The sequence below is a fragment of the Cyanistes caeruleus genome, chromosome 10, assembly GCF_971803275.1.
Source record: "Cyanistes caeruleus chromosome 10, bCyaCae1.hap1.1, whole genome shotgun sequence".
Taxonomy (NCBI): Eukaryota; Metazoa; Chordata; class Aves; order Passeriformes; family Paridae; genus Cyanistes; species Cyanistes caeruleus.
The window spans coordinates 20,565,608-20,580,943 of record NC_141710.1 but is presented as its reverse complement, the minus strand read 5'-3'; the positions used below and the strand labels follow the sequence as shown (position 1 = coordinate 20,580,943).

The 15,336-nt window shown below is 40.9% G+C and overlaps 1 protein-coding gene across 2 annotated transcripts in view; it reads left to right on the top strand.

Moving 5' to 3' along the window:
• Positions 1-15,336, top strand: part of FNDC3B (fibronectin type III domain containing 3B) — a 181,880-nt gene that overhangs the window by 116,809 nt on the left and 49,735 nt on the right. For both annotated transcript variants that reach the window (XM_086843403.1, XM_086843404.1), the window contains exons 7-11: positions 2,703-2,761; positions 8,711-8,868; positions 11,032-11,091; positions 13,819-13,957; positions 14,280-14,333. In XM_086843403.1, coding sequence (XP_086699529.1) covers positions 2,703-2,761; positions 8,711-8,868; positions 11,032-11,091; positions 13,819-13,957; positions 14,280-14,333 — 470 coding nt within the window. The remainder of the gene's footprint in view (positions 1-2,702; positions 2,762-8,710; positions 8,869-11,031; positions 11,092-13,818; positions 13,958-14,279; positions 14,334-15,336) is intronic.

Below are 15,336 nucleotides of genomic sequence, written 5' to 3'. Positions count from 1 at the left end.
TGGCAGGTCAGAGCAACTTCCCTGCTGAGAGAGGGATTTGGGATAGGTTTCGTTCTCCTTAGCTTAGTCTAGCTCAGGAGACTGTGAATAATCATATTTATTACAGAAAGGAAGTCAGCCATCCATAGAAGCCCAATATTTTTTTTTTTATGGCTCTTGAAATGGGAAACTAAGTATTTGAAATACTGTAATTCTTGATAACCACTCCTGAGGTCCCCTTTGAACCTGCAGTGTTCTCTGATGCTGTTACAGACATTGCTTGTGGGTGTTTATTGCTTTCTGCCTTTAATATTTGCTTTATTTTCACAGGGCATTATTTGTTACATGTATCCCATTCCCTCTCTCCCTCTCCCCAAAGTCTTTGAAGAAGAATTATCTTCCACCTCCAGCTAATCTGTATAAACACTTGGTGAAAAATGTCTATATTGACCATACAAATGTCCATATTGACCACACGAATGTCCATATTGACCACATGCATGTCCACATGTCTGAAATATTCTGTATCTGGTACCCAGAGCCTTCTCTGTGTGAACAAGATACATAGTTGGGATACTAATGTAAAAAATTCCCTGAGTAGGACAGTTCATTGAGAAGTCTGGTTGAAGTAATTAAATTATTATTTAAGCTGGGCATACCCACCTCCCTTAAGCCTTGGAGTCAGTTCCTGTGCCTGGAGCAGTTTGAGCCCTCAGCCCTGACCTGCAGAGGGTGGGAGGACTCAGTAACTGTACAAAGCAATCACCTTTCATGGGAGAGGGAAATAAGATTTCTTTGGGCTTCAGGGTTTGTTTTTTTTCTGCTGCTCAGTGTGACAGAGCATCTTTGCTAGAAAGCAGAGAGAGGAAAGAAAATTCAGTCCACATGTTTGGGATTTAAGGTTGAGAGTGATTCACGCTCAGCTTCTGGGGGTTGTAATTAGGGGTGACATAATAACCATAAACTTTTGATAAAATAGTAGCAGCTTTTTTGTTACACTCAGAGCTGCAGAAGCTGCTTCTGATTAGCATCCCTTCGAGATAAGCCTGCAGGATCTGCACAGTGTGCAGATCTGGCTCCAGGCTTTTGTGGCACAGTTCAACTTCTCTACTGAAGCTGAAAGGAGCCCTGCATTCTGAAACACCTGAAATTCTGACATGTTCACTTGGATCAGCATCTCAGCCTTTTCCTTAGCCATTTTAGTCCATCTGTGAAATTTTGAAATCAGTATTATCATATTCTGGCTCAATCCTGTTGGTTTATGCTCTTTATAATACACTCTGAGGGTTATCTGCTATGGAAAAAAACCAACCTTGCTATCCTCAACTTCTCCTGAAATATTACTACTCCTTTCTTTTCCAAGTAGCTGAGACTAAAAGGAATCCAGGAATGTGTGCAGCAGGAGATCTGTCATTCCCAGTCCACACCAAGGTGCATTCTTGTAGGGAGAGATGGGCATTTACACTGGAATTCTGCCATCAGCATTCAGCCAGCTCTATTTTTTGGCAGTCAAGCACATGGAATTTTTAAAAAGAAGATCTACTTTTTTTAAAGCAGGTCACAGACAAAAATAAAGACACATTCTTGGGCTCCGAGAAGTAGGTCAGGTTTTTGGGGGAATCATTAGTGAAAGCTGTTGATCTGATCCCACCTGTTTATTAATGTTTTTTGTTTCCTATGCCAAGCACATCTGGCTCATTTTGCTTTAGGTGAGATATGTTCTTCTGCTTTGGTGAGCAAACTTTTTGCATTAGCATTTTAAAAAAGAAAAATCCAAAAAACAGGAAAATATGTTCCTAGTTTTCCATTAGAGAATACTGTAGTGGAAAGTGAGGCCTCTCTGTGCTGTCGTCCAAAAGGAATAAAGCTGCTTTGTGTCACCTCATTACTCTAAGCTGGTGTTTTACCTCAAGATTGTTTTGAGGGGGGAGGATGAGGGAAAGGCTGATTGCACTGGTCAGAGGATGGCCTCTGCAGCACCTTCTGCACAATTATCCCTCTGATTTAGGGGGAGCATTTCACAGCCTGTGGGTACCTCTGTGTAGCCCCTGCAAGAGCTGCTGTACCAGGCACAAGGCTCAGGCAGGGAGGATGGATTGCTGCTGGACAGACTTTGGAATTTGCCTGGCATCACTTTATTGCCTCCACAGTTGGAAGGTGACTGTAAAAGAGCTTTGGGCATTACCCAGTTTAAGGACAGGTGGGTGCTGGGACTCAGGGCAGGTACCTGTGTGGCTCCCCTGGGTTTTCCCTGCATGGGACAAGGACATTTGTCCTCTCCAGAGCCCTGGTGGGCAGCCCAGTCTGAGTCTGGAGTGAGGGTGGGCTGGGTTAACAAACCAGGGTTAGGTTCAGCAGGAACTGAGAAACTCCTGGGCTTCTTGCACAGCTGAGTTCTGGAAACACGGTGGTTTTACTCTCTGAATGCAGATCACAATTAATGGCACTGCTTGTGGAGGACACCTCTACAAACAGCCTCACATTTCTGAGTTTCTGCAATTACTGGAAGTTTCATTCCCTCCTTTTTCTCTTTTAATTTTTTGTAATACTAATCCATGTAACTGCATGCCTTAAATTCACAAGGCAGCTGATGCTCATGTGCAGGTAATGTCTGTCTCCCTCCCCTTTTTAGAAATGCCAAAAGAATTATTGATGTAACTGAATTTTTTGTTTAATTTTGGTAATTTATTTCTCTTCCTCTTTCCACATTCTCTATTTTACAGAATTTGATTCAGAAACAAAAAGGGTTCAAGACATTCTTTCTGGAATGGAGAAACCACAGGTATGTGAGCCCAAATTGCCACACAAATGTACAATAGCAAATATGAAAAGTAGATTGTGTCACAAAATACTGGTGATTTCACAGGGGAGCACCTCGGATTCTTTTCCCCTTAGTAGATTGTTACCACTAACTCATTTTACTGGGAATAAATCTGAAGGATCTTTTGTGCTCATGGGTGTTTCAGGGCCCTACCCACTCCAGGAATTGCACCAGTTGTCTGTTTCCAGAGGACAGTTCCCAGTATTCATACTGTAATGGGGAACTCAGTGCACTGGGGTGACTTGCACAGTTCTTACCCCCCACCTCCCCTGGGTTTAATTTTGTCATGAGCAATTTATGTCTTTAATCATGATTAAATTAAGCTAATTCTATTATTCAATGGCAAATTACTGTAGTCTGTGTTTGTCTGAGCCATAAAAGCCTGTAAATTATGATGGAATTGAATCACCCTGTAAATAACCCTAATGCTGAGTGTGACTGCAGTCAGGTGAGGTTATTAAGAAATCTAGTTGTAAGCTCTTTTCCAGTTTGGTGTGTCAAATGAAAGCCAGAAGAGCACTGTAGGTCTGAATGAATGGTCCAAGCCAGCACTGGAAGAAGCAGTCATGGGGCAGGGAGAGACAGAAATCCCAAAGCACTCTCCTTTGCTCTCCAGAGCTCAGGCCTTGCTCTGTCCAGCTGGAGAGACAGGGCACAAATAAGCAATTAAATAAAAAATAGTGGTGAGAGGCTCATGGGAAGATTTTGTTCAGCTGATAGAGGCTGGTACAGAGACATTCTGCAGTGGGAGCCTTGGCTGCAGAAGAGGCAGAGCTCAGGGAAAGTCAAGCTGAGTTTTATTTTTTGGACTCTCTCCTTATGGGTGCTTTACTTCTGAATAAATACAAAAGGTGTTTGGTCTTAAATTGCTCCATCAGTAGGTGCTGGTGTCCTGGCACAGGCAGGAGCTGGTTAAATGCACTTAGCACAGAATTAAGCTCATTTGTTGTACAGAGGGAGTCAATATTTTCATACCAGGGACCACCTGAATGTTGCTCATTTGGTCAATAGCCACAGCCAGGTGCTTTTGCAAAGATCCAGAGAGCTGGCAAGGAAAATGTGTTGTTTCATACTTTTATCTTTAGAGATAGGAAAAGAAGCTATTAGAGCAATTTGCAGGATTCTGAGATCTGTACAATTAGATTTATGGTAACCAGAACCTTTAAAGCAGAAAGAAGCAAAAAACAAAAAAAAATAAGACAAAAATAGTCTTCCTTTAATCATACCAAAAATAAGATTAAAAAAAAAATCTAAACCATGGCAAATGCTGGTTCAATAATAATGACATTTACTGAGGTGATGTTGGAGATTATCTATTATTCTCTCTCTGTAACTTTGACATTTGTGAGTAATTAAACTCACAGGACTCTCACAAATCATGAATTTCTGTGAATGATTCTGTCTGTGTGTAGTCAGTATTACATCTGATAGAAATATATCATATTATGCATAGTCATCTTGGTCATGTTTCTTGGCAAATCTTATGCATTTACAAGTGAAAAATAAAACAATGTACAGGAAAACAGCAGTGAAGAAAGAAATTCTGCAAAGCAAGAGAGCAGAGTGGTGAGTCAGTGGGAAGGGGATGATGCTGTGTCTGCAGCACAAGGATTTGATTTCTCCAAGTGGGCAGCTCCCTCCATCCATGGAGTGATGAAGCCATCCAAAGGGATTAGCCTTGTGAGCAACTCCTGCAGGAGAGCTATCACTGGGAGGGGTCTGGATCATACAGGTACCTCTCTGAGTACAAAATACACACACTTTTAAAATTATTACTTCATGAAAGGTCTGTTTTCAATAATAGATATTGTTACCTGTTTGAGAGATGTGCAGCCAAGCTGTAAATTTAATCAGAGCTTTGTCCCTTTAACAGCCAGAATTTTAAAAGGCACCTTTTGCTTTTAATTCCCCATGGTTTTGTGTCAGCTAAAATATGTTTTTAATTCACATTATCGTGGACAAAGTAAGCGTTCTCTGAAACAAATACCTCAGTGAGGGGAGGGAAACTTGACTCTGGGTTTCTGAAATGGCTGCATCCGACAGCCAAGGGGCTCGGGGGGACATCACCACCCATGGGGGATCACCAGGGCTCTGTCAAACCACAGCTCAAACATCAGCCTGGCTTTCCAAAAGGCAGCCTGCTCCCGCTGACTTGCTCTGCTGCGAAACTCATATTTAATCACTGGGGTTTTTGCCTAAAATTGCAGGATTACAGCCATAATTTAAAAGCAGAATCTCAACCCAGTAATAACTGTGAATTCATTTGACCCCCAAGCCTTTCAAAGCGTGCCCTCGAGGGAGTAAATGAATGTTGCTTGCAGTGTAGTTCTCACACATACAATGAGCCCCCGAACCACACGATGCCTGTGAATGCTAACCCGGAATTTGAAAGATAATGAAAGTTGTACAGAAACATTTTTCATTACCTGAAAGACGGGAAGGACCGATACTCATCAGTCTTGTAACCTTATTGAAGTGGTGCAGGAGTTGGATTCTTTCCCAGGGGCTTTTATGGAATAATTATTTACACCACCGAGTTTTGATAGAGCAGAAAGGAGGCATTTACTGTGTAAACTGAGAAGTTTTCAGAAACTAATTAACTGTGCTTTTCACCAGACGTACAGAACTCCTTGTGGGAGAATCTTTTGTTAGGTCTCAGCTCAAAAGGCCAAGCCAGCCCTCTTCAAATCAAGCACAGTGATTCTGGGGACAGATGAGACAGGCTGGGGGAGCTCAGAGGCAGCACGAAGGTTTACCTGCCCAGCCTGGGAGGAGATGCTCTGGCTGCTTGTATTTTGTCAGATGGAACTAGTGCACCATTAATGAAAAATAAGCTGTTTTTTACTGATGGTGAAGTATTTCTCTCTGCCAGTTCAGAAGGGCCATTAAGCCCACCATTGTGGTGGTAGCTGGGCTGTTCCTCACAGCGTGGAGAGGGCTGGTCCAGGTCTGTACCTTTGGAAAGGTGTTTGTGTAAGTTAGAAAAGTTGGAGGTAAAGATACTGAACTCTTTTACAAATCCCTGCTTGTTATTCTCAACATATCATAACCCCATTTATTTAACTTAGTTTTTTTCACAGCAAAGGTAGTGCTTCGTGCTCCAGGTAGGAGTTCCTTGGTAAATGAAGTGGTGGCTTTGGTCATGAAAGGAGATATTGGCAGGTGACTGTGATATGGTATCAGCCTCTTGGTCAGGGAGCAGCAGGTAGGTTTATCTCCAGCCACACAAATAAATCCATTCCCAGCTGACGTGCACGACCCAGGGAGGGAATAGATTTGCCTTTTCTGACTTATCTCGCAGACAGTGACCCCTCACTTGCTTTCCTACATTTGCTGTGTGTGCTCAGCGCAGCTAAGACTGGTATTTAACAATTTCTGGTGTTTATTTTTAAACCTCCAGCAGCAGTTGCTGTGTACCTACGAGCTCCAAGGCAGCCAGCAGCCACTCCGGGTGCTCCTTCCCTCTGAAATAAATGGTGTAGCTGGAGCAGCTTAGCAACTGGGTTTGGACTTTTATCCTCTGTGTGCTGGCTTCAGAAAAATAGTCTGACAGTTTCTAGCAGCTAGCCCACAAGATACTTTCTCTTCTTTTAAGAAACCCAAGACCTAACTTTTTACAGATTGCTGAAGTTCGTGGAGGGCCAGAGTTTTGCCGTATGTGGAATATATACGTGTGTCCTTGGGAGTAGTCATAGAGAAAAACATTTCAATAGAACATTGGCAGGATATCATGCCTCCAACTCCAAGTCTGTCTGAATTTATGAAAAACAATTATGCAAGCATATTTCCATAATAAAAGAAACTGCATGTTGATGGGCTGAGCTGGCATAGTAGTAATGTCTGTTAAAAAAACCCCTAAAATGTATTTGGATCTTGTTAATCAGTTTTTTGATCAAAATATTATTTTAAATGCAGATTTTTAGCTCTTAAGTATCTTTGCTGCAATTTCATTTACATACATGTGTGTATATACATATACGTGTATATCTCAAAAAAATTAACTTACTTGTCACACTTGAATCATTCAAGATTCTTATAAGGTATTTTAGCCAGTATCAGGGTTAACTGCTCCAAGGTTTTAAAATAAAAACTGATTTCATAGCATCAGAAAAATACAATAAGAAAATGCCATGAAAGCAAGAAATGCCATGAAAATTCAGAAAATAGTTTGCACGTCCATGTTTTTTTACAAAGAAAGCTTGATGCTACTTAAACCTTCTTGCCTTAAAACTTATTTTTCACATTAGGTTGAACAGAGATTTTCTTCTTTTGGCAAGACTTAAATGTGCTGCTATAAATTAAAATCTCTAACTTTTGAGATCATGGTGTTTATGATGAGACATTTCATGGTGTCACCTACTTGTCAGGCTGTTAAAGACAGATTTATGACTTTCTCTGAAAGAATCTGGTTGATATATGGGTATCAGACACAACAATTGCAGTGCTCATCAGCTGGAAGCAACGTGTTTCCACACGAGAAGGTAAATATTCTCCAATATCTAAAGTTATCCAGAAGCTGGATTTGTAAACAGGCAGTCCCTGAAAGCTGACTGCTAGTACTTCATTCCCAAGTAATTTGTGGGTAAGGGTTTCACTTGTCTCAACAAAAGTTAGGAAATGTGTAACTGAGCACCTGCAGCATTCATGTTACACCTTCTGAAATAACAACATCTTGCTCTTTGTGTTGCAAAAATCTGTCAAAATTATAGATGTAGTGAAAATATAAAGAATATTTTTTTGTTAGTTTCCATATGGAGGAATCAAACACTGAGGGTTTATATTCTTTATTTTTCCTATGCAACAAATTTCACTGCAATTAAGAAGGAAAAACACGTTTTATTTTCATGATGGAAAGTGGAGAGTTGGTGGCAGAGCATTTGAGGCTCTGGAGGCTTTGAGGTTTCTCTGGGATATTTCAGCAGGCTTGTGTGAAAATATGCTGCCTTTCCCAGATAACCAGGGCAGCTCTTGCTTTTTATTTCTTTTTCTTTTGACACAGTGGCAGGGGGGATTTTTTTATTCTTCTTTCTTGGCCTGATAAGAGAAGGCTGCTCTCTGGGAAGCTGCTGTTGGCTGTGTGCAGCTGATGTGCCAGTGGCTCTCCTGGTGAGCAAGGTGATGCTAGTTCTGTAAGCTGCGTGAACCTGGCTCTCCAGAAGAATACAGTGGCACTGGTGGGGTGATAAAATTGGTTTGGTGCAGGAGTTTGAGGTACTTTTTCCATGTTTTATTAGAAAAGATTCCTCACCCCTCTGCCACAGAGTTGTTGCACTCAGTGGTGACTGCAGATCACACACAGTCCTTCTATCAGGGCACAAAATGATTGATTTGCAGTGTAATTTTTAATTGACAGGTTGGACTTCTATTATTATTTTCCCTTGTGCTTTTGCACCAGCATAGATTTTTGGGATAAATTGGGTTTTTCTACTTATTTGCTGTTGAGTTATTGTGGTTTCAAGTGGCAAGAAGGAGCAGGATGACTGAAAAAGCTATCAGAGTTTCATTGAAAAAGCTCCCCAACAAAAACTTTAGAAAAATAATGGTGAATAAAATGATCTATAGGTTAAAGCCTTGGTTCCAATTAGTTTCTAGTTCCCTTCTGGGAATGGCCACAGCAGCAGGTACCTCCAGAGACATCCTTTGCTGGATGCTCAGACAGTGACCAGCCAGTTCACTGCAGGGGAACCTCTCTGTATTTCTCATCTGTTGGAGATCACTTTTTGCCATGAATCTGTTTTTGTTTGTGTTGTCAATCATTTCTGACCCTTTACTTTCCAACTCTAGCTCTGAAATTTCTATTTTGTAATTGAAAATTACAAGAAATTGATTGTGAAGATGCAAGCAAAAAGCGAATGCTTACAGAATAGTGGTTTTTCCTCGGATTTCAGGTAACTGATGTTTTTTTTATAGGTTACAAATATCCAAGCCAGAACGGTTTTGCTTTCCTGGTCACCTCCCACTGGCCTTCTCAATGCAGATAGACACAACAACGGTTTGCCTTACACCTGTACCTACGAGGTTGCCTTATCAGATAAAGGGAGGGATGGAAAATACAAGACCATTTACAGGTAAAAACCATCATTTTTATGCTTTTTTTTTTTTTTTTTAAATTAGGAGTAAATTCTCTGAGCTTTTCAGGGTGTATCCTGGCATGGCCATCAGTCACAGAAGAAAGGCACATTTGAGCATCCTGTTTCCTCTCCAGAGGAGCTTGCAGGGAGCTGGTAGAGTGCATGTCCCAAGGTCCCTAATTGCCACCCCATCCCACGTCCCTGGAACGTGGCAGATCCTGTGAAAAGGATCCAGTGAAAAGGTTACTTTTTCTTCTATGCTAAATGTCAAAACCTTTTGTGTACAACCGTGCAGGCAGGAGAGCTGCCTTCCTAATGGGGTAGTTTTGTGTGGACTCACAGAGTTTAGAACAGTAAAATCTTGTTATTTCAGCTAACGGGAAAAATGTGAGGGCTTTGCTGCTTTGTAGTGTCTTAGATGAGCAGAGGAGGGAGTACAGCAGTCAGTAGGTTACAGAGGCTCCCCAGAAAAACCCCAATACTTGGCTCTCAGCAGGCTTCAGTAAAAGTTCTGAGGGATTTCTCTGTGTCTCCTTGCAGTGATCCTCTGAGCTCATTCTGTGATCAAGTACATATGGTGTTATGCCTTTCTTTTTCCCCGCTAATGACGTCTAGGAAAGAGAATTTGGAGATGTGACCTTGGCTATTGTGAAATAGCTAATCCTTCCCAAATCTCATTAAATAAAGTCCAGGTGATAGAGCATTTAAGGAATTACCTCTTGAGACCAAGCCATCTCCTTTTTTAAGATGTCCTGTGAATTAGGGTATTCTTCTTGGTATGCTGAAGGCAGGTCTTGGATAATACAAAAAGGGTGTATTAACCAGGGAAAAGCTGCCTGATTTTACTCTTTCTGGCATTTACAGCAGCTGTTAGTGAGCCAATGTGAGCATCTCCATAGTCAAGTGTGTTCTGCTGAGCGTTAAAAGTGGGAAGGACACTTTCTAGTACTTCTTGTGCTTGATGGTTGCACATTTTCCCCTGGTTGTGAAATGTTGTGCATCTGTTTTAAAGCTGCTGGTGGTGATGTGTCTCCTGCTGCTGGCCAGAGCGCAGCCTTTAGCTTGATGTGGTATGTTCCATCAGGAGCAGCAGTAATTGTTATTACTATAGGCAAAAGAGGAGTCTGCAATATGTTGAATACATTGTCTTTGGAAGGAGGTGCACTCATTTCAGAGGGGAAAAACTGGATTTGCAGAGCATTGTATTATATGAAATAAAAAATAGAAGGCTTTCTGGTGGATTTCTGGCAACCCAGCAGGCATGTTCTTTCTGGTGGATTTTGTTTCTATTGATTTTGAGACATCTCCCTGTATTTGTCCAGCTAGCTATGAAATATTTCTTTATGCTAAATTGAGAGCTTTCTTGTTTCCCATATTTTAATAAAATCATGAATAAGCCAAGCTCTTACATGAGATGGCTATTACTTATTAAGCACTGACCCGTACCTTAATCTTCACAGATTTGGCAACACATGACTGAGCCCAGTGTTCATTTACCAGCAAACAAGCCAGAAGGAAAAAGAATAGCCCTAACTATGGTGGCTGCTTTTGAAATTAATAGATTGTATGCTGGTTTTTACTTAAAATGTCTAAAACACTTTGCTTTAAGTTGTCTTGGTATTGAAAGAGTGCTGGGTCCAGCTGTTTGGGCGTTAATTAAATGTCTTCTTGCTGTGGTCCTCACAGGGAGCGTGGTTCTGGAGGAGAAAGCAATAAGTGAAACAGTTGTGCAAGAAACTCTGCTTCTCCCTCTGAAGTTCAATGGGTCACTTTGTATGAAGTATTTTGAATAGGGAATATACAGGAACTACAACAATAATGTTTGGGTTTTGCTCTTTTTGGCTCTGTGAGGGTTGAAAACCACAATGAGCTTTATACAAATATCAGCAAAATATAAGATAGTATTGAAATAAACCCATATATTTACTTAATAATTGGTGTGTTCAGTTCTTTTCTTCTGTGCATATGGAGTTTCATGAAATTTTCAAGAAACATGAAGCGTGTTGACAAATTGTTGGTATGTGCCTTGCTCCTGTTTCTCTTTGGAGGGATTATTTTTCTTCTTTCAAATTATATCACTAGAAAATCACTAGCTGTGCCAAGTGTGATACTGCTTTTCATAATTTATTAACTGGTTGGGTTTGGATTTCTTTCCTACAGTGGAGAAGAATTAGAATATCACCTGAAGGACCTTAGGCCAGCAACAGATTATCATGTCAGGTGAGTTAGCGTCATTTGAATGTCACTTAAATATAAACTCTTCAATTATATGGGAATAAATGTGAAAGATTTTAAAGTAAATATACAGTATACTTCAAGAATTTAATGGTCACCTCTGTAGGTGTTTTGCAGTGGTTTCTAAATATTTTATTATAGATTTTATCTTGGGCTATGAGAGTGCTTTTTGAACAATATCTTCTGTTGTGTTGTTGTCATTGTGTTGTAAGAGGCCGAAAGAAGTTTGTGTCTGTATTTCTGTATGGATAACAGGCCTGGAAATGCTTATGTATGAAAGTAGGATATCTGAGGTCATTTAAAAATTTGACTCAAGCAACTGGTGTTTCTTCAGCTCTTGTAACATGAACACTGAAAGCACTCCATGCTTTTTCCATAAGTAGGCCACGCTTTGGGAAGTAAATCTGCTGAATACAGATCCATCTGACCATAGTCACTTCAGCATTTATTCCAAGAAAAAAATGGATTCTCAACACTGAGCTGTTCTGATATTTTCATAACATATTTCTCTTTGATTCTGAAAGTGTTTTACACATTTATTAACTATTAACACATTCTAGTTTTGCTCTCTGGTGGTTTTAACACTGTGTTACCTGCTCATGTTGCTTTTTTAAAAGACTTTATTTATGAACCAAGGCTTTGAATTTGCCTCCTGTTCACCTACCCTCATTATCCTTTTAAAAAAACATCCTTTCACTCCTGTCTGTTTTTCCAGACAAGGGTTAGGTTCGGCACACTGTTTCACATCAAGGTTGCACCTGTTTGTAAAACTAAAGAGCAAATACCTTGCTTCTGAGCTCTAAAAAATAAAAAATCCAACACCAAAATGTGTCAATCTAGCTCTGATACTGTAGTCTTTATTTTTAAGGATTGATTCTAGTGGAGCTCTAAAATGAACTTTTCAAGTAGAAGCTCAAGACCAGAAGGAACTTTTCATGAACGAGGAAAAGATTCAGCCCCCAAGTGGGGCAGAGTCTTGGCCTTAGCAGCAAAGGGATTGTAACAAGGAGAATGTTGCTAAACACTGCTGAGCTTCCTTCTGAGCACTGAACATCTTTTTTGAAGCCAACTTCAAACAGCAGAGAGGTCAGCATGCACAGCTGGGCTGAGGTCTCAGTCATTTTTAGGGGTGTTGTGGGTAATTGCCCCAGGTCTTGGCTGACTTCTTCCTCCCTACCTCCAGTTCCCTCCACCTTCTTGCAGGTTTGCCAAAATACAGGTTGTTTGTGGAAAGTTAACAATAACTTTGGTTTGAAAAGGTGTGATTAAATACAAAAGTCAGACTTGCAAAGCAGCAGCATTGTTTGTAGTGGAGTGAGCTGACACTGAAACACCAGCTGTTTGCTTTCCACCATAGTTTTGGGTTTGTTTTTTTCCTTCACTGAACCTGCATTATGTATTAATGGCTGTGAAGAAATAAATCTGTTGAGTAAAGAAATTTATGGGGCCAGCAGTTACTGGGCAGATCGCCTTGGGTCTCCTTGACCTTGGCAGCATCTCTCAGGACTTTGTCTCTACTGGACAAGGTGCTTGTGCTCATTTCTGCCCTGCTGGGCCCTGGGACAGCCTGGAACAACCTGGTTTGCTCTGAAGCACCACCTGCTTCCCTTCAGGTGTATTGTTTCTGTGCTCAGTGTTTCAGTGGCTTGCAGAAGATGCCCCTTGAGCTCGTTTTCACACGGTTTTATTTCCCTTGTGGTGTGTGTTGGACGCCGGGCCACGCTCGTTTCCAGCACACACATGTGCCACTTGCCAGATGCAGACTCAATTAATTAATTGCATTTCTTGTTGCTTCTGCCTGCTAACAGGTGATGTGTAAAGCAGCACCAGAGCAGTTCTTGTCTGCCTCCCCCAGAAGGTTTGATTCTACGTAGGTGGCCATTGTACATAAATTACTCTTATCTATTGAAAACAAATTTAGAAATTGCCCTTTCTTTAGCTCTGCATTCAGGCACACAATAGCTACAGCCAACTCAGAGGTCATTGTCTGGTCATGGCCTGAACTTTTTTTTGATTAGAAGACATCCAATTTGCACTTTTCTTTTACTGCATGGAAAATGTGAAGGGAAAAAATAACGTCATTACTTTTTCAGAGAAAAGCACCTCGTGAGGAAGTGCTCAACTATATCCTATTTGCTTTCCCATATTACTTGGTATTGTGTGTTCTGTGACATATAGAGGATTTGCCTGAGATCAAATCTGCTTTGAAGATTTTTAGTTAATCACAGCAATGTTGCTGACCTGTGTTAGTTCTAGTCCATGGAGGGCCACTAAATGTTGATGCCTGAGTTCTGTAGGAGAAGGTTGTAGCCATGGAAGGAGAGCAACAGACACCTGCACTCAACATGGTACATGTGGAACAAGTGTAAACCAGGCATTAAAGCTGATACCTTTTTTTTGTTGTATTTCAAGGAGGATTTTACCACAGTGGGTGGAAGCCTGGCAATAGGCAAGGAAATACTGGTGGAAAGAAATGATAATGAAGATAACTCAGGGGTCTGTGGGAATATTTGCACAAAACACTGTTCCTCTTCTGCTGCAATTCCTTTTTTTATTTTGCATTCTTGTATAAGTGAAGGATAGCCATTGGTCTGTGATAAGTCTGTCATTAGTGGATGGTACCCCGGGTGCTTTGGTGGTCAAACACTGTGGCTGAGGTGGTGCCACTCTAACTGTCAGCACATTTATAACCCATTTGAATACTGTTTCTAGGGTATATGCAATGTACAACTCAGTAAAGGGATCCTGCTCAGAGCCAGTAAGCTTCACCACTCACAGCTCAGCACCAGAGTGTCCCTTCCCACCCAAATCCTCGCACAGGACCAAAAGCTCCTTAACCTTACAGTGGAAGGTAGGTAACACTTGGTTTGGGGAAAAATACTGAGAGTGAGCATAAATGCTGGAAATAATTGAAAGTTGAGACAGTAATTTTTCAGTAAGGGACTTGAACTTGTTGTACTCTGAGAAATCCCTTCCTGTGCACCAACTTGACTTTTAAAATGTATGTGTTTCATTATGTCCAGCTTCTTCCCAGCATTTGTTAAGGGGTTGCCAAGCCACGTGCAGAACTTTGGTTTCACTTGAAAATTTCATTCCAAAATGTCATTTGCCTGGGGGAGGTGAAGCTGTTTTCTCTTACTCCCCAAAACACCTTTTGTTTATTTTGTTCATAGGCACCCGTTGATAATGGTTCAAAAATCACCAGCTACCTTCTGGAATGGGATGAGGTAAGTAGTAACTAGTTGAAATAGATACACAAATAAATGGCACTCAGACTTTACAAGGATTTGTTGAGTAAAGAAAAGTCATTAGATGCAGGAGAAAGTAGAAAAAGGAAAATGAAATCCTGATGGCATTAGGTATAGAGTTGGAAAGGTGAAAAAGGCAGCTGGGGGAAAACTTTCCATTCAGTGTATTTTATATAGAGACAATGTTCTGTTTCTGTACCCTTGAAATCTTTTATCACTCATTTGGTGTACTTCATTTCTTAATTAGCATTCCTTCCTGTTTAATTACTTGTGATGTATCTTACAGTCCTGTTCATGATAGAACATGATAACTTCTATTGTCATGTAGACCTGTCTACAGAGAATGTACTCAGGGTCGAAATACATGTCCTTTGTGTAGTGGTAATTAGCACCCTTCCAGATACAAAAGGAAATATTTTTTCTCCTAAATATCTTCCATGGTTAGTGAGCACTGGGCTGTTGGGAGAGTGCCCTGACAGATGATGTGCAGGATTTGTTGGAGGTGTGTTCATGTCGGTCCTCCCTCTTTCCCCTAATTTCTTCCCCCTTTCCTTTGTGCAGGCCATATTTCTGCAGAAAGCATGAGTCAATGAGTATTATCTCTGAAAGAAAAGAATAAATACTGGGTGACAGAAAGGGCTTGGACAACATGTAAATAAAAGTCATGAGTCGGGAAATGAAGGGTGTTAAAGGGTGTTCGGTTGTAAAGTCTGAGAAATGTCTCTTGAGGACTTTTGTAGTCTAAAAATATTCTAAAGGGAGTATTCTGTTATGAATAGTTTTCCACCATGGCACTAGTAACACATTCCCTGCTTGTTCTGCTACATGTTGGGTGTTTGGAACCACTCACTGTGCAGACATTTATTGTTTGCACTGTCACAGCTAGTGGGGTCTGCATGATGAGAAACCCTCAGAGTCTGAACTGAAGTTGAACAATAACTTCAGAATGATTTGCTGTGCCTCTGCACATAATAGAAAGCCA